Genomic DNA, 23724 nt, shown 5'->3' on the forward strand with positions numbered 1-23724 from the left:
CACACACACACACACACACACACACACACACACACACACACACACACACACACACACACACACACACACACACACACACACACACACATTTCTTGAACGTGCTGATTAGTGGCGCTATATTATTTTTAATGCAGTTAACCTGATGCATCCATCTCAAATTCTAACGAAAAAGTACTCCCCAGAACTTGCACTCGGAAACCTTTCCGACTGGCTGCGATTAAAGTAATGAACGGGTTACAAGTTCGACTGGCTTGTAAATTAAAACAATAACGATATACTTGAAATTACTTACATGTGTCCTTCATTCTTTCGTGTTCACTCTGCTGCAGCAACTCAGTGACGCAAGATGCGGTAGCGAAAATTTTCCAATCCGCGTAACTGTGTGAGCACTCGCACGGACACGGGCATTGGTTTGGTTTGGGAAAACTTTACTGTGAAAGTCCGAAGGCCCCAGCCCACGGTGGGCCGCTCCCACGATGGGACAGTAAGGCCGAGACCTAGCGCAACATCGTGGGCCCTCTGGTTGTGATATCCCAAAGGCCCAAGGGCTTGAGGCCTTGAGGCCCAAAGTTGTGGTCCAAAGGCCAAAGTTGTGGCCTTGAGGCCCAAAGGCCCAAGGGCTTGAGGCCCAAAGTTGTGATGTTATGTGACACCGGCACATCATTTTCTTTTTCCCCTCCCGAAAACCTCCTTATACTGCAGTGCGAGCTAGTACGATACTTCGACTATCCCTGCGACATCAGCCACGCGACCACGGAGGACGGTTACGTCATCGAAGTGATCAGGGTGCCGCATGGACTCCGGGACAACGGGACGGCTCCGAGTGCAGAAAGCGGCACGGCTCGCCACCCCGTGCTGTTTGTTCCAGTGTTTGCAGGCGCCTCGGACCTGTGGTTCATAAACTACCCTGGGCAGAGCGCAGGCATGTACCTCATCTCTTTTCAGAGACGTGTGCCCTGCATCCGCATTAACCTGCTGTATATACATACGAGTGTAATCGTGTTCAAAGCTGCAGTGCCGCAACTACAGTAGCACATCTACCGAAACAAACATTCAAAGTTAAATATTGATGCATTGGAGCGCATTCAGAAACGTGCCGCCCGGTTTGTGACGGGCGATTACGACTTCACCAGAAGGTCTAGCGAAATTGTTAGTTCACTTGGTTGGCCGTTACTCTCCTCAAGGCGTAAATATATCAGGCTATGTCTTTTCTACAACCTAATAAACGACAAAACTGGGATCGATAAAAACAAATACATCAGACCACCAACATACATCTCATCACGACAAGATCATCCTTTGAAAGTGTGTGAATATATGTGCCGAACATCAACGTATATGCGAATACTTTTTTTCCTAAAACTATTCACGAATGGAACAGTCTTCCAAAAAAACATTGTGACCGCCCCTTCCACAGCGTTTCCTTCCCTTTTAAAGGAGCATGTGGTCACACAATGATATTGTATGCTGTGATTTAGGTATTTTTGATTTGTTTTTATTTTTTGAGTGCAGTGGAATTCAACTTGTCCCCACTGATTTAAATGTACTTTGAATTTGTAAACCCCCCTACAACAATGCCCCCAGAGGGCGCTGTAGGTATAAGTATAAATAAATATATAAAAGATAATACGCGTAATGAACTAGCTCTTATTATTATTGTGTCTAAGGAGAAAAAGGAGCCCTTAAAATTTACAATTTTTACATACTACACGCATTCCGATACCTTAAAGGGCTCCCAAGTTATTCAGTGGTCCAAATTACCTCGTGAAGAAAAGGAAAGCAACCGAAAAGAGAACGACAGCCACTGTGTCTCAGTTGTTAGAGCGTTGTTTGCGTTATCCGAAGGTTGCAGGTTCGAACCCTGCCGGTGGCAAGCGCGCTCTCTTCGCCCGCTTTACTTTCGTTACTTCTATATCGCAATTACTGCAATGCACTTGCAACAGAATACCATTAAGGTCTCCCGCACCTTCCTCCAGGTTTTCATCAAGGTTGCGTCAAACTAGAAAACGAGCCCCTAAGATTCCATTCTTTGAGCAAGAATAGAAAGATATACAAGCCACCCGAAAGAGCTGGGGCCACCTCAATTTTCTGTGAACGCCATTTATGCCACTTGGCTTGAGCACCTTCGCACTACAAAGACGAATTCGTAGTTGAAGGATCGTAATCTAACGTAGACATCTATAGAATGTTCTGTTTGATGGGTGCTGTAATTCCGGCGGCACGAACGCACCGTTTTCGCCACTTTTCTAACTGACGCTGCTGCAGCCATTCTCTTTCTGTTTATATAGTTGACTTGTATGTTAATAAAAATCTTACTCCTTGTACATTTGAAGTATGTCTGTTAGAAACAAGTCAACTGTCACTACTTGGAGATGGAGAGACAAAAATAATTGCTAGCGACGCGATTCGGGCTAACTGTGCCTCAGTTGTTACCATTTTCTGAAAAATCTGCTACAGTTACAGCGCCATTTTTTTTCGCAGCATATTCAAGACATACTTATCTATTTCCTCAACTTAGCAAATCGATGTACGTCTTATACGTTATCTTTGGCCATCTTTTGAAATCATACAAACTCAGTAACTAGCTGTAGACTGTGAACCTTTTGGTTATGCCTTGCACAATTACCTGCGATATCCCTTTATTGTAACGGATTACTTACCGTTACTGAACAATTCCAGGCTTTCTGTTTGCGGACGCTGGCTTCGACGTTTGGGCGATGAGTTCGAGGGAAGTGGCGCGCTACTCGAACCACACGACTATGTCCAAGAACGACCGAGAGTACTGGAAGTTCAGGTAAGGAGGAGGAGGAGGAGGAGGATTACAAGAGGAAGGACAGGGAGGTTAGCCAGTTCTCAGACCGGCTGGCGACCCTGTTCTGGGGAAGGGGGTAAGGGGGATAAAAGATGAGAGAAAAGAGACAGGTAAGGACACTGTGATGCGACTGTAGCATCGCGCTACGCGATCAAACTGCGACGCTCATCCGATCACACCTGATGGTGTACAACGAGACCGACAACTCTACGATGACGTCAACGGGGCTGCGGGTGTGGTGTCACCGCAAAACTTTAAACGTAACATTAAAACATAGTGCGAGCAGTGCTCCAAATGCCGTAGTTTCGAAAACGCGTAAATTGTTGAGTTTTACGTGACGATTACGTGATGATGCGAAAGTGAGGCACCCCGTAGCTCGGCTGAGGATTTTATGGATGATTTTGACAATCTGTAATTTATTTTTAGAGGACACAAAAGCTGCAGAAGTATTTTTTTTTTGCGTTATGCCATCCCCTGAATTGAACCTCCAACCCCCGACTTCACGAGTTGTGTTCGAAAACTTTAAACCGCCCTTTCACCATGCACATATTCTTCCATGTTTCGACACGACATCCCCAGCATAATGTGCGCGTCACGTTGTTTGTTCGTTCGTTCATACGAGGCTAATGGAGACATCCTGGTGGCATAGCTCAGTTATGGCCCATATCGTGTGTTGCCTTATATATACTTGCCAACCTGAGCTTATCAAAAACAGGCTATCTGATGCATAAAAAAACGTAGAAAGCTGCGTCGATGACACTGGAATCATCCAGAGGTATAGTGGAGTAGTGGTGATGCACAGAGGGGAGGTAAATATGTAAATTTGACCGAGGTTGTGCGAATTGAAAGAAGTCGAATATATATTGAATCCGTTAATGAAGAGTACATTTACGGTAGTCCAAACATAGACAGCGTCAGTCAACCATAACTTTAAGTGGTTTTCTAGAGGCGAGTAAGACAGTTAAGGGGAACTAAAAGTGAAATTATTACCGCTAGTTCGAACCAGAAGCGAACTTAAAGCGATATAGCGAACCGGAACTCACGTGACGGACTAGAGTTGTGATGAAAGTTAGGTACAACCCGGAAGGAACGTGCCGGAAGTGGAAAATTACCGCTTATTTGCGAAAGCAAGGGGTAATAACTCTCGGGGTTTTACATCCAAACCACAATATGATTGAGAAGCACGTCGTATAGCGAAGGTTTCCAAAAGTTTAAACCACCTGGGTTGTTTTAACGTGCACCTCGATCTAGCAATAGAGGCCTCTAGAATATCGCCTCCATCAAAACGCAGTCGCCGCGGTCGGGATTCGGTCACGTGACCTTCGAGTCAGCAGTCGATTACCAGAAGCACTGCACGTGCCACCTCGGTGAAAAGACTGATATGACAACAAAACAAAATTGTGCAAAGGACAACATAATGATATGCGAATTCAAAATGGGACGTAATGCTAAGTAACTATGTTTAAAACTTAAATACGGCTGCGGTTTCATACGTCTACCTAGTAGGAGGTCGTGGTGGCGAAAAACATTACATCAATTAGAACCGTGACCATAGCTCAGTGATAGAACATCGAACGCGTTATTTGAAGGTCACAGGTCAGGATCCTACCAGTGGCTAGTTCTCTTTTCACCCACTTTCTTCTCATTTGCATTACGTCCCACCGCGGTAGTCTAGAGGATAAGGTACTCGGCTGCTGACCCGAAGGTCGCGGGATCAAATCCAAGCTGCGGCGGCTGCATTTCCGATGGAGGCGGAAATGTTGTAGGCCCGTGTGCTCAGATTTGGGTGCACGTTAAAGAACCCCAGGTGGTCGAAACTTCTGGAGCCCCCCACTGTGGCGTCTCTCATAATCATACGGTGGTTTTGAAACATTAAACCCCAAATATCACTCTATCTCATTTGCATTAGAATTACTTATAATAACATCCTCTATACTTTCCCTGGCATTGTGGTATGTTAGTTGTGATTAATGCTGTGACTAACAAAAAAAAAAAAAACGAGCCCTTAAATTACCATTTTCCCCCATCAATGAGAGGAGTGAGCCACACAGGGATCTATACATGCTGCGTGGTGTTCCTCTGTTCCGGAACCCCAAAGGGCGAAGCCGCCAGCCATGTCACTCTGCACCAAGGCGCTCTGGGCCTTGGTGCAGAGTGCGTGTTAACACACACCGGTGGAATGTCTTAGCACCCAGTCAGGGCCGTCTCCCAATCCCTTCGGGCAGGGTTAGAACTCGACTCCGATGACAAACCCAGACCGTGTGATAGATGTGCCCTACCCCACCACAGTACAGGCACCTGACATTGGCCATACGATCAAAAGCTTCGTGATAGCGAGGTATATCATGATGGTAGTAGAGATGTATCAGGAGGACGTGCTCGTTCGCCTTACCCAAATCTTAAGCTGTGGTGAGATATGGGCGGTGACCATAGACTCATAATAGTGTACAATGACTCCGAAATTAAGACGGAGGTTTCCTGCCTCCTCCTCGGGAGTGTTGTTTGGAGGTACCCGCTAAGCGGTCACGTCGGTGCTTCTTCCCCACTGATTCCAACTCCGCTGCGCAGCTTCGACGAAATCGGCCGCTTCGACTTTCCCGCCGTTGTCGATCACGTGCTCAACGCCACCGGCGCGGAAAGGCTGACGCTCGTCGCCTTGTCGCAGGGCGTCACCGCCAGCTTGGTTTTCCTGTCCACGCGACCCGAGTACAACGAAAAGGTGGGTACCTGCTGGAGCTGTGGATGATGACGCAGCGAAAGTACTTGCATGTAACTGATGCACATATCGCCATTCTGAAGCGGTCAGTGAGGATACTATACGAGCGTTCATCGCCATTAGAGCGCGAACAGTAGCGAAGCGAGTGCACGGAAAAACACAAAATAAAAAAAAAATCGCATTAGTGGTGCTAAGCCAAAAGGGAAAGCAGAGCTGACTGGCCTTCCTCCTTTCTTTTTATTTTTCTCATTATTTCTCTCTCTCTCTCTCTCTCTCTCTATATATATATATATATATATATATATATATATATATACATATATATATATATATATATATATATATATATATATATATATATATATATATATATATATATATATATATATATATATATATATATATATATATATATATATATATATATATATATATATATATATATATATATTCTTGCTTCTTTTTCTTTCTTTTTTTGTCTTGCTGTCTGTTTTCTTTCGATACCTTCTTCGTGTGTGTTTCTATCCGAATATCTCTTGATTCTCTGCACTTGTATTTTTCTTTTGGTCTTTCTATCGCCTTCTCTATCTATCTATCTATCTATCTATCTATCTATCTATCTATCTATCTATCTATCTATCTATCTATCTATCTATCTATCTATCTATCTATCTATCTATCTATCTATCTATCTATCTATCTATCTATCTATCTATCTATCTATCTATCTATCTATTTTTGCTTTCTTTCCATCTCTTTATTCCACTATCTTTAACATGCTTCACTTCGTCGGGCAGTGTTTTCATTTGACGTTCGGTAGTGGGGCTTGCCAAATTCCTACGGCACGTATCCACCTGAGAAAATTTCGCACGACGCAGCTCGAGTTACCGGAAGCCATAGAGTTTCGCACAATAATGCCTAGAGTGAAATCTGGCTCTAGTGTCTACGCGGGCCCCTTGAGCGGCGCTTTTACCCGCATGGGAATTATGGGAAGTACAGGCTTCGGTTCTGCTTCGGATAAATCACGTTCTTGAGACTCACGACGCTTGTTTTGCTCAGTGTAAAACAAGGTGATATGAAGTTATGGTCTAATGGAAACTTGCTTAATTTTCTTGTACGCAAACATTATTGCGAAATGTTTTTGTGACTTGGCGCTAGAAGTGAGCATGGACAAATTTAAACACCAGGGTGTCCATTGTTCTGCCATTGCGTTCCATATTTGGCATCAAGATGTAATGAAATATTCTCCACAACGTTTCAAGACAAACACTCTTCTTTTGCGCTCGAAAGTACGCAATATCCACTTGTGGAAATAACAGCACAATATTAGGTGAGAAACACTTAACGTTTTGTCCGGTGCGATGCCAGGTGCGTCTGTTCAAGTGGTCTGCCCCCAACGCACCTCTAGCTACAGCAATAGAAATATTCGGAGCTCCTATACGCTCAACCAGCACTGGTTGAGCGTATAGGAGCCATAACAACAGCACTGACCGTATTCATAAAACAACATGAGCTAATTTTGGCTAAATACATGCGACTGTCTGCTAAGCGACGCTAATTGTTAACTAACGCTTGCCAACCGCTGTTATCACATTGTCTTCATATAATCCAAGGGTCATCTAGCTTTCACACAAGGAACCTAACATAGCTGAGGTTTCTGTATCATCTGGCTTACTTTAGCTATTTCTTATTTTCGTTTGTTATTCCAGGTCGACCTGGTTGTGGCTTACGGTCCCGTTGCAAACGTCTCCCACATCGGACCTCCTCTGTCACTTGGGATCCCCTTCACACCTTTGATTACCGTGAGTGTTTCGACGAGCCCAGACCAACTCATCGCGTGGTCTGGACTCAGCTAATTCATCCACTTATTGTTCTAGAGGTGGTACTGGTGACAAATGGCTGCCTGTCATGTCACGTTCCTGTGCCTAGATACACCCACAGATGGCGCAGCCAGCATTTTTAAGTTAAAGCCCTTCTGAGTGGATTCGGCCTGAGAGACTCATGGAAATCTTCATCTTTTTTTTTTTTTGTTACTGCGGCTGTCTGAGTATACAATAAGCTTGGATCATTCTTATCGTCAGTGCTTGGGCCCGGGTTATAGGATAAATGTATTAACAATGGAGTAGCACAGGCAGGACAAAACTACATATTATGGGAGTGACCCAACGACTCGGCCCCAGAGGTTCTCTTTCAGCCATGTCCCTCAGCAGAAGCCTGAGACAGGTACTTGCACAAACTTGCCTATCCACACCAGGCTGACGGACTGGTATGCTAGTTCTGCTGCCCCCTGGCTGCCAAACAGCTTCCCGTCGAACCTGTCTCCTCCCTACTCCCTCGAATTTTTAATAAATAAAGTTTATTCCTTCTCCTCCTGGCCGGACACACGAACCAGAGAGGCGGCAACCGACGCGAGGCCGCGCTGTGCGCACGGAGCGACGCGGCGGAAATGAGGCGAGATACGTTCGCCATGCCCTTTTTATGAAGATGGGCAAGACCTTCAGTACGCCCGATAAGAAAGCTGCCCTTCTCGAGCGGCAGCTGGCACAAGAGCGCTTTTTTTTGAAAAATTTCATTTCGTGTAACAAGTTTTATTCATTGCTTACCAGAATCAAGCCGTAGGCTGAGGACACGTGCTTAACTAGGTACATGATTTTGAAATTTTCGATGCGAAGCAGCTCATTGACTAGCCTTTGTAACGCTGTACTTCCGCATAGGGGCGTTGCCAAGTAGGCCACGCCTTCCCTCGCAGTGCGCGCGCGTGACGGTGACGTTACTCGCTCCCTGGCCTATCGCCGCTCGCCGCGTGTCATCTCCCTCGCTTCACCCTCTCCACCGCTCGCAACGCTCGAGCCCACTCTTCACGTCGGCATCGTTTCCCCACACGCGCCACCCCTCTCCATCTGTCCTCACTCACGCGTCGTCGTCTAGCCCGACCGTCGCGCCTGCAACACCAACGAGGCGCGAGCCAGGGAAGCCGAACGCAAGCGTCGGCAGTGGAAGACCTACGACACCAACGAGATGCGAGTCAAGAACGCCGGTCGCGTTCGAGAATACAGACGGCGCACGGGTAACACCGACGAGACGCGAGCCGAAGAAGCCAAGCGCAAACGTCTTTAACGCGTCCCTCCTCCCGTGTCCTTGCGTTTGAAACAAACGTTTATTCCAGTAAACGCTACACCGAGTTTCGCTTCAAACTGTTCTGCCAACACCCACGTCGACGCCCGTTTCGACCGGGTCGACGCCGTGCGCACCGCTGCTGCTTCGCATCCAATCAGGGTTCCCTTCGGGCTGATGGTCCATAGTTTTTTGTCAATGCCCAAAACAAAAGTACCGTTTGATGTACTATAAGTATGCTACGCTAAATGGTAATCTATTGCAGTCTAGAGAAGCTCGAGAAAGAAAAACAATTGACACAGAAGTGGCCAAACACACACACGCACACACACACACACACACACACACACACACACACACACACACACACACACACACACACACACACACACACACACACACACACACACACACACAAAGGAAATACTGACTTTCAAGCAGTGCTATTTGGTATGTAGAGTGAACGAATAAACTGTTTGCGGTTTATGCCTGCCATAAAATAGTAGATGTCACGTTAAAATTTCTAACCGAACGGCGATGAAGAGAAAAAGTCGAAGTCTCAACGCTATGATATATAGTTGCCTCATAATTATAATCTAATGGTTTGGTGCAGTAGGGCGAAAGGTGGCAGCCCTGCACACACACACACACACACACACACACACACACACACACACACACACACACACACACACACACACACACACACACACACACACACACACACACACACACACACGCACACAAAGGAAATACTGACTTTCAAGCAGTGCTATTTGGTATGTAGAGTGAACGAATAAACTGTTTGCGGTTTATGCCTGCCATAAAATAGTAGATGTCACGTTAAAATTTCTAACCGAACGGCGATGAAGAGAAAAAGTCGAAGTCTCAACGCTATGATATATAGTTGCCTCATAATTATAATCTAATGGTTTGGCGCAGTAGCGCGAAAGGTGGCAGCCCTGCGACCACGAATTTGAATTAATTCCTTGTTCAGAATATATATATATATATATATATATATATATATATATATATATATATATATATATATATATATATATATATTCTTTTTATTTGTTGCAGAAATTGATCTACCCTTTAAGCATGAAAGGCTACGTGGGAGCACCCGAGAACCTCTCGAAAATTACCGCGAAGGTGTGCGAGATTTTCAACGGCCAACTATGCTCTTTGGCAACATTTCTAGTAGCCTTGACCAGCCCACAGCAATTGAATGAGGTGAGCACTGAATGCAAGTGTTCAAGGTCATTCGCATCAAGTTTGAAAACCAATGAAGCCGTCTCATTTTCCTGTTTTCCCTTCTCTGCGGACGTCTGATCACAGATCAGTTCACCGAGCGAGTTTCCACTGTCACGTTATCGCACTAACATGAGTCGTCGAAAAAGATGTGGCACAATATGAAAACATGTGCGAAACATTTCAATCAAGATTGGCAATTATTCACCTGGTGTAACAGGACATGACCGAGCTAGGCGCGAACAGACGTGCCGAGCGAAAGTATAGGCTAAGCAAGTTGTCCACGAGAGGTGGCCAAGACTGCGCACTTTATACGCGCTTTAGCTACAACTGAACGATTTTACAGTTTGACTTAAGTGATTGTGATAGCAATATTACGGACAATCTCTGCGGGTTTTCGCCTTTGCTGTCCTGTTCCGTATATGTATATGTGTGTACACATAAACAAAATCCACAAAGAAAAAAAAATTAACGCAGCAGAAGAAAGTTTGGAAACTCGCCACTGCGATTGAAATCTGCGATCCCTCACTCATCAGCGCGCCGGCGTAGACAACTATAGGGCACGTGGCATCCGTTTTTTGGAATGATAACGGCAAGCTATACTTATATTGTTCAACACTGAAAGTACGCAGAGCTCAGAGGTACTTAAGCGTGTGCCGTAACTATCACCTGGTCACGAGATTGCCTGAAGGGTCGCTTTAAAACAACGCTGCTAGATTTTGCCTCAGTTTAAAAACTGCCTTTCAGACGCACAATGAAAAATGACTTATTTCTGTACTTATTCGTAACATGGAACGCTGGGTAAACATATCTAAACAACGCATCAAACGCCACTGTGCGGCATTAGACGCGGAAGGGTCGTTTTATTAAGAAAAAAAAAGTCTACACGGTTTAGCATAGTCGGTTATTTTAGCGCGATGCTCAAACACAAAGTAACAACATAAGTAGTCGTTAGTTTGCGCTCATCCTGTGTATATCTGTGCGTAGTTTTTTAGCACCTTTCCCCGTGTTTGAGCAGCACGCTGCAACTGTCGAACTGAGATAGTTGTTTTGTGCTCGTCCTGTACGCACTTTTCGTGCTCCTTTGTGCTTGAGCGGCTCGCTGCAAGTATATCGAGCTGCTTGCCGTTCTTCATACGTCGTTCCAATACGTTTCTATCACATTTATTGCTGCGCCCTAGCGGCAAAACTGTGACTTTTGTGTGGTTTAGCTCTTGTTATTAAAATTGAAGTTTACTAACATGCCGTACACACTAAACGAAAATGACCTGAAATAACCTCAAAAACTGGGTAAACCATTTGTCCTCTAGCGCACTACCTTTCCAGGGTTTTTTTTTACCACCTACTATCGAGGTAAAAATTAACTCTCGTGCTAACTGTGTTTATGAACGTAGGGAGAGTAGTAATTATTTACCCCAGTGAGGTTTTGAGTGACTATAGAGAGAGTGAATTTTTACTGCCTTCACAAGGTTTTTGAGGTGATTTCTGGGAGTTATTTCCGGTGGTAAAAAAATAAAAATTGACGAGTACATTCGCCCAGAGATGACAAATTCACTAAATAGCAGAATTGATTGAATTTATTGAACGGCAGAATTGGCGACACATAGATTCACATACAGACAAACACGCACACACAACAAATGCAGAATAATACACCACTCGAACAGACTGCACGCGTTGCTCAACTGCACTTTGACAATTCGGTATATATAGGCACGACTTTTTGACCGGCCCTGTAGTACCGGTAGGTGAGCTCTTTTTTTGCATTGATTAAAACAACGGTTGAAGGTGCAAGCGTAAACTTAAAGTGGGCTGCAGGGAACTAAATGTCACACCGACCTTTTATTATAAATCTACCCAATCTCACATTTTTGAGTATCCAATAATTACTTGGCACACCGGGCTCATGGCCCCACGCGTGTCAGCACTGCTGATCCACAAGTCCATAAAATATGCATAAGTACGCACAAACCGTGGTGGCTCAATGATATTCATTGAGCGACGCTGCACAAACACAGTAGCAGCACGTATTCATCACAACGGGCGTAGAGGAGCGGTGCACGCCTGCACACAAGCTTCTTATCGACGGCGTACTAGGCCTTTTCGAGGAGCACGGCTATCCGATGAAACACAGCTGGCGATCACAGAACACATATCCTGTGCGAATTTCGTCGTCATTTCAGACACAAATGAACACGTGACCGCTATCTTACGGGGACGGGGCGGTGTATGAATACTTCCAACGAGAGACCACCGTCCGGGTTTTCTTCGTGCTCACCGGCAGCCGCTTGCTGGTTCCGCCTCCCTCGTATCGGCTTCGCGCTACATGTTTGAGAACAGTTGTTGCATGAGGTGGGCAATTCGGGCAGCACATTACTCCCGCAGACATCGCCTACTGTGGAACAAAATATATGCGATGCTTCTTTCACCTGCCCCGGCGACACACTCCCACTGGTCACTGGCGGCCGCGGCTCGGTGCTGACGACAGAGTGAAGCATTTCGCTTATTGCTTCTCCAGTAGGCAAGCACGGACGATGACACCAGATTGATTTTGTTACCACTGGCAGATATTCGCGATTCGGCTCGGAAGCGAGATATTGTAACGGTAGGATGAGAACGACAAAGAAGACAAAGAGGAGGACGATGTTGTCAGATCTGTGAGCCAACTGGGCGCCATCTTGTCCACCACCGAGTTTATTCCTCGTTTTATAAAGTAAAGTTATTCTCCCGTAACATCATTGGTGGGAGGTGCGGGGTACTCACTTCACGCAAAACGGAGCTTCGTAGCGGGCGCCTAGTGGTCTCCCCCATGGCGACTGCAGTCAACAATGCCGACCCTTCCCCGTCTACCGTGCCTTCTCCAACTACGTCCGTGCTTTCTCCAACTGGACCGTCAACCCTCATCTTGGAGCCCCCGAGAGATCCAGGTACCTTTTCTGGCACTGGTGGCATTGACGTAGAAGCCTGGCTGAAGTCATACGAACGAGTGGGTGTACGTATGCGATGGGATCCAACGCTCATGCTGGCCAACGTGATTTTTTATCTCAGAGGTACCGCAAAGGTCTGGTACGAGACGCACGAGGAAGAACTGACTAGCTGGGAGTTATGCAAGCAAAAGCTCCGGGAGCTATTTGGCAGGCCTGTGGGAAGTCAACGCGCCGCCCAAAACGAGCTCGCACGTCGAGTTCAGACGTGCACCGAATCATACCTCACGTACATTCAGGACGTGCTCGCTTTGTGCCGCAAGGTAGACTCGCAGATGTCCGAAGCCGATAAGGTTGGCCATATTATTAAGGGCATAGCAGATGACGCCTTTCACCTTCTTGTGTTCAAGAATTCATCTACGGTCCACGACATTATTTCTGAATGCCGGCGCTTTGAAGAAGCGAAGAGCCGCCGTGTTCTCCACCAGTTTGCCCGGCTTCCAAACACGGCTGCAACGTCCACATGCGAAGACCCTCGCCTGCCTTCTACGGAAAGTCCCGGTGACGTTGTCCGTATTGTCCGTCGGGAAATAGAAGCCGCAGCTCCACTCGTGTCAGCTTCCCCCAACTCCGAAAGCTATCACGCCACCGTATCTCTCATACAGACCGTCGTGAGGCAAGAACTGGCCAACGCCGGCTTAAACGTCTGCTCCATTCATCGTCCAGACTACGCCACACCAAATCCACCCGTGACTGTCCCGCCCAACCGACGTTTTTCTGCCAGCCCACATTATCGCGACCCGGCGGTATGGCGCACCCCAGACGACCGGCCGATATGCTTCAATTGCGGTCGTATAGGCCACATTTCGCGTCACTGCCGTGCTTGGTCCAGCTCTGCTCCGTGGCCTCACCCTCCGCCCCATCGCCCACCTGTCTGGAATTCACGCTCATCACCGAAAACAGAGCCGCTAACGCCTGAGAATTCCTCGCGCCCCCGATCCAGCCGCTCCCCTTCGCCACAACGCCGTTTCTCCCGCTCGCCCCCATCTCGCCGATCGCCGTCCCCAAGCTCGTTCCGGCGTTCACCTCCGGAAAACTGACGGGAGCAGCTCTTGGAGGTGATGCTGCAATACCGACCCGATCCCAAAATCCTCTACTGACCTTGCCCGCACATCAGAACCTTATCAATGTTGACGTCGACGGTGTACCTACTACAGCCCTCATTGACACTGGCGCACACGTGTCTATCATGAACGCTGACCTTAGAGCACGGCTGAAGAAAGTCCTTACTCCTGGCCCAACTCCTGTGGTCCGAACGGCCGATGGTGGAAAAGTCGCCGTAATTGGTGTGTGCTCAGCTCGCGTCAGCGTCGCCGGACACCACACATCAGTTCTGTTTTATGTTTTAGAACACTGCCCTAATGACATAATTTTGGGCCAAGACTTTTTGTCTGAACATTCGGCCTTGATAGACTGCTCTGCCGGTATAGTGCAACTCGCTCTACCTAATGTTGTTGATCCTCCAAGTTGCCCTCCAAGTCGGCTTTGTTCTACAGAACACCTGCGTCTCCCTCAACGAACAGTAGCTTACATAGGCGTCTCCCCTGTTCCACCTGTCCCAGACGGTGTTTATATTGTGTCCCCCAATGTTGACGTCCTGCTTTCGCACAACGTTGCGTTTCCTCACACCGTCATCACTATTACGGCCAATGCATCCTGCCTACCCTTAGTGAATTTTTCACTATGTACACAAGTCCTCCCTCGTGGTATATCTCTAGCCGAGATCGTGCCGGCGGCAGAGTGCCATATTTGCACTCTAAGTTATGACAGCATCCCGAGTGCCGAAAAAACTTCGTCTACTCCTCCATCAGACCAAAGTGTGTTAACCAAGATGATTGCCCCCGACTTGCCGAAAGAACAAGCTAACGACCTGCGTTCCCTGCTTGCATCTTTTTGGGACATCTTCGACCTTGGCGACCGCCCACTCGGCCAGACGTCCGTTGTTAAGCACCGGATTGATACAGGCGATACGAGTCCAATCCATCGGAGACCCTACCGTGTTTCCCATGCAGAGCGGCGCATCATCCAACAGGAGGTCGACAAAATGCTTTCTCGGAATATCATCGAGCCTTCATGCAGTCCCTGGGCGTCCCCTGTTGTACTTGTAAAGAAGAAGGACAACAGCTGGAGATTTTGCGTCGATTATCGCCATTTAAACAAAATAACGAAGAAGGACGTCTACCCTTTACCACGCATAGACGATGCCCTGGATTGCCTTCACGGCGCAAAATATTTTTCCTCCATTGACCTCCGCTCTGGGTACTGGCAGATTGCCGTTGATGACATGGACCGTGAGAAAACGGCGTTTATCACTCCCGACGGCCTTTACGAGTTTAAAGTGATGCCATTCGGTTTATGTAATGCGCCCGCCACATTCGAACGTATGATGGACGCTCTGTTGCACGGCTTCAAGTGGTCCATCTGCCTGTGCTACCTGGACGACGTTATCGTTTTTTCGCCTTCTTTTGCGACGCACCTTGAAAGGCTATCGAAAATCTTATCTGTCTTTCGTAAGGCGGGCCTGCAACTCAATTCGGCAAAGTGCCACTTCGGCCGTCGTGAAATTTCTGTCCTCGGACACCTCGTTGATTCCGTGGGGGTTCGCCCTGATCAAGATAAAATACGCGCAGTAAGAAATTTCCCTGTACCAACCTGTACCAAAGACGTTCGCAGTTTCGTTGGCCTCTGTTCTTACTTCCGCCGCTTTGTTAAAAACTTCGCCGACGTAGCACGCCCTCTCACTCAACTTCTCAAAAAAGACGCTGGCTTCATTTGGGGCCCTGAGCAAGCAGATGCGTTTCAAAATCTAGTGTGTCTGCTTACGTCTCCGCCTATCCTCGCCCACTTTGATATTTCATCTCCAACAGAAGTTCGTACAGACGCAAGTGGCTATGGCATCGGTGCAGTCCTCGCCCAGAAACAACAAGGACGAGACCGTGTTGTTGCTTATGCCAGCCGCCTTCTTTCGCCTGCTGAAAGAAAATATTCAATAACCGAACGGGAATGTTTGGCACTTGTTTGGGCAGTCGGTAAATTTCGTCCCTATTTGTACGGCCGGCCATTCACAGTAATCACAGATCACCACGCCTTGTGCTGGCTTTCGTCCCTTAAAGACCCTTCAGGCCGTCTTGGCCGTTGGGCGCTGCGCCTTCAAGAATTTGATTACTCAGTCCTGTATAAAACCGGCCGCCTGCATCAAGATGCGGACTGCTTGTCCCGGTATCCTGTCGACCCTCCAGACGGTGACTCCTCTAAAACCACCCTTCCTATCGACGTTTTCTCTCTATCCGCGTTTCATGACATTGGAATCGAGCAGCGACGAGATACTTTCTTGGACGGTATTATCCGAAGGCTCACATCGGTGAGGCCCGACCCTTCCCTTCGAATGTTTGAAATACATGATGGTGTATTGTACCGTTGCAATATGCGTCCTGACGGCCCCGAAAGACTACTCGTCGTTCCCATTCAATTGCGTCACACTGTTCTCGCCCAGCTTCATGATGCACCTACAGCGGGTCACCTCGGCGTGTCACGGACCTACGACAGAGTTCGCCGGCGCTTCTTCTGGCCTGGCATGTACCGCGACGTCTGCCGTTATATTGCAGCCTGCGACCCTTGTCAACGACGGAAAAAACCAAATGCCCCTCCGGCCGGACGTCTTCAGCCACTGCACATCCCACAAGACCCATTCTACCGTGTTGGCGTGGACCTGCTTGGCCCTTTTCCTACGTCAGCTGCGGGTAATCGGTGGATTGCAGTAGCAACCGATTATGCTACCCGATACGCGATCACACGGGCCCTTCCAACCAGCTGTGCAACTGACGTGGCCGATTTCCTTTTGGAGGACGTCATCTTACATCATGGCGCCCCTCGACAACTCCTTACCGACCGAGGCAGCTACTTCCTTTCCAAAGTGGTTGATGACCTCCTCCGCTCCTGCGCCACTAAGCACAAGCTCTCGACTGCTTACCATCCACAAACAAATGGTCTAACGGAGCGCCTCAATCGCACTCTCACCGACATGCTCTCCATGTATGTCTCCGCCGATCACCGCGACTGGGACACTACGTTACCGTTTGTAACATTCGCGTACAATTCTTCCAGACACGACACCGCTGGGTTCTCTCCTTTTTTTCTGTTGTTCGGCCGTGACCCTGCGCTACCTTTCGACACCCTCCTGCCGGCCGCACTAAATGACAAGTCTCAGTACGCTCGTGATGCAATAATGAAGGCCCAAGCGGCACGCCAAGTTGCTCGACGACGCTTACTGGACTCCCAGGACAATCAGAAGAGCGTATACGACGCCCGCCATCGTGACGTCCACTTCACACCCGGAGATCTCGTTCTGTTATGGTTCCCCTCGCGCCGCGTTGGACTTTCGGAGAAGTTACTCCCACGCTATTCAGGTCCCTACCGTATCTTACGCCAAGTAACTGACGTCACATACGAAATCACCCCTACGGACCCCGCCATCCTTCACCCTCACACTGACGTAGTGCATGTTACGCGACTCAAACCGTATTACTCCAGTGCCTCCTGATTAGCACCGGGTCGGTGCTCCAGCCGCCGGGGAAATCATGTAACGGTAGGATGAGAACGACAAAGAAGACAAAGAGGAGGACGATGTTGTCAGATCTGTGAGCCAACTGGGCGCCATCTTGTCCACCACCGAGTTTATTCCTCGTTTTATAAAGTAAAGTTATTCTCCCGTAACAATATCAGCGACGTGCAGGTTCGGAGGCGCTCAAAAGCGCACTGTCGTTTGACGACGTAGGAAACACGTGAGATCCATCAGCCCAACCAGACACACAGATACCGAGCTTCTTGCACCGTCTGTCTCGAAGGTACCACCGCCGAGCAAAAGCCAACAATTTGCGAAAATATGCAGGACAACTTTCCACAGCAGGTTTTCTTTCTTTTTTTTCTTCTTTTGAGATCCCCCTGTCTTTTTTTCTTTTTCGTTCACAGAATGCTGTTCTCGCTTGTTGTGCTTATGCTGCCCCCAGTTCCAGTGAAAGTGCGTTGAATCGAGGTCAGTCCTGAGGCACGTCGATGCCAAAAAAAAAAAAAAAAAGATCTGTGGCCCTCGCGTACCTTTAGGATTCACTGAGAGCGTCACGATGGGAGTATGGGGCAAAAGCCACCGAAGCAGCTGCACCTTGCAGTCACGTGGTAATAAATTCTGAAACGCAGGTTAAAAATCACGTGATAGAAAACTCCCTACCTGGTAAAACTGGATTTTGACATCCTTTTACTACTTGCTTGAGAGGTGGCGGTAAAACTATGTCATGTACCATCTTTTACTCCTACACGAGGTAGTAATTTTAAACGCAAGAGAGTTTTCAGAGGTCATGAGCCGCAAAAACCCCAAACTCGGATAGTTTTTGCTTACAGTGTAGAAACGTTAGCGCGTACAACATTCTTCTCTGCATGCCACACGAAGAAAGTGCTTAACAGCGCAAACGACAGGAGGGGATGGAAGAGACGAGAACACAGCGTTGTTGAAAAAAAAAGAGGCAAACTGTGTTGTTTTCTCCCATTTAAATCTATTGCTTTTCAGACACGAGTACCAGTGTATGCTGGCCACTACCCAATCGGAACGACCATACAAAACCTTCGGCATTACTACCAGGTAAGACGCGTTGAAGTGCCGGAAACAGTACATGTTATTTAAAATAAGTCCCCCCCCCCCTTCTTTTTTTTTTGCTTAGGTAACGCGAAAACTTTTATTTCGGATGCAGGTCTTCGCTCAGAACGCTCTGACGGAACCCCTCAATGTCACTATTGCGACTATGTGAGAATGAACAGACTACGATGACGACAAAATAATTGGGGATGTTATTAACTGGGGATGTTATGAACAGTAAATTCAATGTAAAGGTGAAGATGAAAAAGTGGACGAAAAGATATTTTGCCCCGATCAGTGACCGAGCCTGCTACCTTATGAGTAACACGTCCGATGCTCTACCAACGGAACTACCACAAAGCCCAGCAACACCCTTCCCCCCCTCCCCTCCTTCCCGTTCACTTTATGAGGAATATATGTGCATTGAAACGTGGGAGCCATTGGCGACTCTAACTGACTGATTGCCGAGTAGGACTTATCCAGTTCTTTGTCAAACCTGAAAGAAGTGCAAAGAAATCATTAAGCTGGTCATTTTAGGGACGGCTTTAAGCTCTCGCATAGTAGAGTACACCTAGTACTCTTAATCTTTACCCACGTTTTTTTTTTCTAAACACACAACGAGAGAAGTAGAACCGCGGTGGCTGCCACCACAGTGTTAAGCGAGTGTAATACCACCTCGATTGGGGACTTGAAATTTGGTGATTTTAATCTGAAATCACAATTGTCTTTTTTTTTGCTATATTCAAACAAATGGGTATGCCATAAATTGCTCCATTCTACAACTCTTAGTTTATCATATTTTAGACTTAAGGGAGCCGCCATCTTAGACGGGTAAGCGATCGTTTTGTCGTTTTTTCTATGTCACATTACAAAACGATCGTAGTCATGCAACGTTGAATGTACCAGCCAAAGCGTTTTCGTGCGTCCGAGTTCACCATAGCACTGTTTTTTAATTTGGTACCACTACAAAAGTGGATTATTATCAGTCCAAGATGGGACGCTTGAGCGCGTTCGGAAGATCGTTACATAAACAACCGTCCTGAAATAATAATTACAGAGATAAATAACAATCTTATATTATTTACTTTTTGAATGTAACTTAAGGCGTATGAAAGTTTTACCGGCTTGGCATAGACGTATCTTTTGAAAACAAAGGCCTGAAAGTATAACATTTTTATATATAGTCTGTATTGTAAAAAAAACCTGTATAGATTTATCTACCGTGGTGCCATACAACTGAGGTATGACCCCAAAAGTAGTTAGGCCTATAGGCGACTCACAGAGGGATCTGCGAGAATATTTCATGGAGGCCCCGCAAGAAACTCGGAGGGTTACAGTTGTTACAACACTCATTGGGACACGTATTGGTACTGTATAGGGTTACGGGACTTCCAATTAGTTGCCATCGCATTCATGGCTTCGCCTTTGCGACAAAGCTGTGGCTTTTTCCTTTCTCATTCGTTAACTTCCGTTTCATTATCGTCGTATCCGTGACGAACCTGACTCAATGAAATCTTGGTCGACCCCAGCATAAAAAACTTTCGTGTTCAAATAAATGAATGAAAAGGAAATGGTCACGTCAAGGCCAGGCCACGGGTTTGAGACGTTTGGTCTAGAGTCTTTGGAGTATTACGACAATAATCACGTATGACAACGTCGTCGTATACTTTGCGATAAATATACGATAATATAGGACGAGTAACAGTCTGATGAAGGCGACGTCACAGTCGACAGCAACTCCTCTGTGGAAACCAGTTGATGTGGAGAAGCAAAAAAAAAAAGTTGTTTAGCAAGCACCAAGTCTAGTGACCTAACGACGACAAACTTTTTGACGGTGACTGCCCAAGTACAGTGACGACCAGGCAGCATTCCTTTAATGCTTCACAACACTGTGCTTTGTATGGCACATTGTTGCGATTTCGGACTCAGAGACACATCATGAATCAAACAGCGCAGGCACTCAAAAAGAACAGATGTTTCAGCAGCGTGCTCACTTTCAGCGTACAGATTGTGCGTTGTTTCATAACTTTGTAGGGCACTTTGTACCGAACATGAGCGCTCTAGCAACGAGCTTATATTTGAGTTGCTTTGGCGACTGCTACAATTAGAAGGTGTAATCGACATGAAGCTGCAAAGAAACATACTTCCGTGACGCCGAACCAGGTGGTGTACCAAGCAAACGCATTGAATTGCACAGGTTTTTTTTTTTTTGGGGGGGGGGGGCGCACGCGCGAAGAAATACAACGCATACAAGCAGGGACAAAAGTATCAAGGAGCATAAATTCCTGCATACCTCGCTTTCGCGTTGCTCATGGAGCCTCAGAAAAATGGAATGGTATACGAACACACCGCCACCCGCGTAGTGTGGTGATATTCCCACTCAGTCTAGCGCCCGCCTGCTAAGTCGAACTCCACTTATCATGAACACTTTAATATCACCATAGAAGTTCGAATCAGGAGGCACGCATGCACATTAAAGATTGTTCACAGGATATCTCACTGAACGTCACTTGTTTACAGGTGTACAAAGCCAAAGACTTTGTCATGTACGACCATGGCGCCAAGGAGAACCAGAAGCGATACGGCCAGGTAATCTTTATAATTGTAGCAATCCAACAGCGTTATTTAAACACTTCAGCTGCTGACGTCAGATTTTAAATGGTTAAGTCTGAGAACCAAGTTGTATAGAACCATCTAGAAAAAAAAATTATTAGATTGTTCATCATGAGCACGGATCGAGAGGTTGTGTAGATAAGGCTTCGGATGCTCCTTTCCTCTTAGACAATAATTTGCGCAACGAAGTTATCAATAGCAATAAAAAAATGTGAAATTCAAGCACTAAAAATGTTCATTCATAAAAACAATCTTGTCAGGTCATAAAAAAATTGTCCACTCGTCAACATCAATGCGTACACGCGGAAAACACGAGAGATCCAATTGTTAAGCTGGACTGTGGAATCAGCGCAAACATTTTTTCTTTGTTTCTTATCATGGCTCATTTTGTACGTTGGTCGCACAGGAAGAAGCTCCGGCCTATCCGGTGGAACGCATCACGACACCGTGGGCGATCTTCGCGTCAGAGGACGACACCATCGCCGACCCACGTGACGTCAAAGACCTTATTGCCAGACTGGGACCACGTGTTATCGAGAAGCGGGTGATTCCACAGAAGAACTTCCGGCACGGGGACTTCCAAATCGGACACAAAACGAACGACTTCCTTCACAACGTCGCCATCGATATTATCAAACGGCGAATTGGCGAAAGCGCGTGAGCAAGTCAGTTTCGCGTGCAGTAAGATGCACTGGCATACATAAAAATCTTTCCTTGTCGAAATTAGAAAGAAAAAATGTTGTTTACTGTGGAGTGGAGGGCGGAAGCCGAAGGTTTCAGTTCTAATCCCTCCCACGCTATTACAGCCTCCCTGATCTACCAAAAGTCATCAAGCAAGAGAGGTGATAAGGCACTAGCCAGGACCTTTACTCCTTGCTATACTCCTACGATTTGCGACGAAATCCTGTATCAAGATGTATTTTTTTCAATATGGATATGTCTTTGAGTGGTCTGACCCCTACATGCGTATGTTCGTGCACGCGTTGCTAGGCTCGTTATACGTGTACAATACACACATGGATGAACGTTGGAAAAAATGATTGGGTGTCACGAGTGGCAATACCAACTTTATGACGATGGTCGTCCACTTGGACAGACGCGTGAGACAAAGTGGTCATAAATTAATTCTTGAGAATGGGATTGTCATAATGTACCCCTTGTGAAACACACACACACACATACACACACGCGCGCACACACACACACACACACACACACACACACATATATATATATATATTGTAACGCGGAGAAATAAGACAAAGAGACAACGCCTTTGCTGCAGGCCGGCTGTTCTTTATCTGCTTCCTCCTCGTCGTCTTCCGTCTCTCCCAGGTATGCGCCGAGCACGATCGCCGCTTTGTCATCATTACACTCGGCCACGCTGCAGCTGGTCTACTCCTGTAAGAAAAACACAAACCAATGTCACGTTTGCCGCCGTATGCAGTTCTTCATCCGCGACACATGCACCGCAAAGTTATTCCGTTTTCTCTTGTCTCTGCGCGTATCAGAAGCTGTGGATCGTACTCGCCAAGTGTTATCTCCCAAGCGCTCAGAAATAATGTAAGGGCCGTCGTACTTTGGGTGCAGTTTGTTTGAAGACGATGGCGCACCTCGCTGTAGCCACACCTCATCACCTACACTGTATTTCGGCGCGGGACGGTGGCGTCGGTCGTAGTATCGCTTTTGTGCCTGTTGAGCATGCACAATCCTCCTACGCGCCTCCACACGGATATCGCGACAAAGTCTCTGGCGTGCAGCGGAACGCCCTACTTTAACGGGAGTGTCCAAACCGAACGTAGCATTCAGTTGCGGGAGCTGACCATAGACAATCTCGTAGGGGCAAATTCCTGTGGAGCTGTGTGCCGCCGTGTTCACTGCGTACGCAGCTGCTTGGAGATGATCATCCCAGTCGGCCTCACCTCGTTTGTGATTCTTACAGTACGGTGCGAGTCTAGCCTGGATAGTCTGGTTCGACCTTTCGGTCAGTCCGTTCGCCTGCGGATGGTATGCCGACGCGAAGTGATGGTCCACTCCAGCTTGTTGTAGGTAAGTGCGGAGCTCGCGACTGCGAAAGGTGGTCGACCGGTCGGAGATCAACTTGTTAGGAAGACCGTGTCGCCATTCGAAGCGATCTTTCAGGAATCGGATGACATGGCTAGCAGCAAGCGAAGGCACGGCCGCGACCTCTACGAACTTGGACAAGTAGTCCACAGCGAGTATAATGTAACGATTGCCCGCTGTCGTCATTGGAAGAGGCCCGATGTGATCTATGCCCAACGTGTGGAAAATTGTCTCTGGAGGCTTGATCGGCGTAAGAAGTCCATGTCGAGCTCCAGGACGTCGTTTGTGTTGCTGACAAATCTCGCAACTGGCAACGTATAAACGCACGCTTTTATCCATTTTCGGCCACCACAAACGTTCTTGTGCCTTGCGTAAGGTGGCTCTGTAGCCAACATGGCCTCCCTCGGGAGTGTCATGGATGGCGCGTAGTACGCTCGATCTTAAGGTGTCAGGAATGACCAGGAGATGACACTCGGTGCTTTTATCGGCCCAGTGACGCCGATACAGCGTTCCATTACGTAAGACAAACTTGGCATTG

At 47.2% G+C, this 23724-nt stretch overlaps 1 protein-coding gene across 1 annotated transcript; it reads left to right on the forward strand.

Annotated features, from left to right (window-relative positions):
• The first annotated feature begins 2682 nt into the window (after positions 1-2682).
• On the forward strand, positions 2683-21800 carry LOC119165196 (lysosomal acid lipase/cholesteryl ester hydrolase-like). The gene is made up of 7 exons (XM_037417379.2): positions 2683-2794; positions 5381-5531; positions 7238-7330; positions 9729-9881; positions 18444-18515; positions 21030-21098; positions 21529-21800. The coding sequence occupies exons 1-7, from the start codon at positions 2718-2720 to the stop codon at positions 21781-21783; spliced, it is 870 nt and encodes a 289-aa protein (XP_037273276.2). The 5' UTR covers positions 2683-2717; the 3' UTR covers positions 21784-21800.
• Positions 21801-23724: the final 1924 nt, after the last annotated feature.

Source organism: Rhipicephalus microplus, chromosome 8, assembly GCF_043290135.1.
Source record: "Rhipicephalus microplus isolate Deutch F79 chromosome 8, USDA_Rmic, whole genome shotgun sequence".
Classification (NCBI taxonomy): Eukaryota; Metazoa; Arthropoda; class Arachnida; order Ixodida; family Ixodidae; genus Rhipicephalus; species Rhipicephalus microplus.

Bases quoted from the DNA above. Each gene is read 5' to 3' on its own strand.
- LOC119165196 (XM_037417379.2), top strand. From the start codon at position 2,718: ATGAGTTCGAGGGAAGTGGCGCGCTACTCGAACCACACGACTATGTCC. The intron at 7,331-9,728 runs GTGAGTGTTTCG...TATTTGTTGCAG, and splicing joins CCTTCACACCTTTGATTACC to AAATTGATCTACCCTTTAAG. The intron at 21,099-21,528 runs GTAATCTTTATA...TTGGTCGCACAG, and splicing joins ACCAGAAGCGATACGGCCAG to GAAGAAGCTCCGGCCTATCC.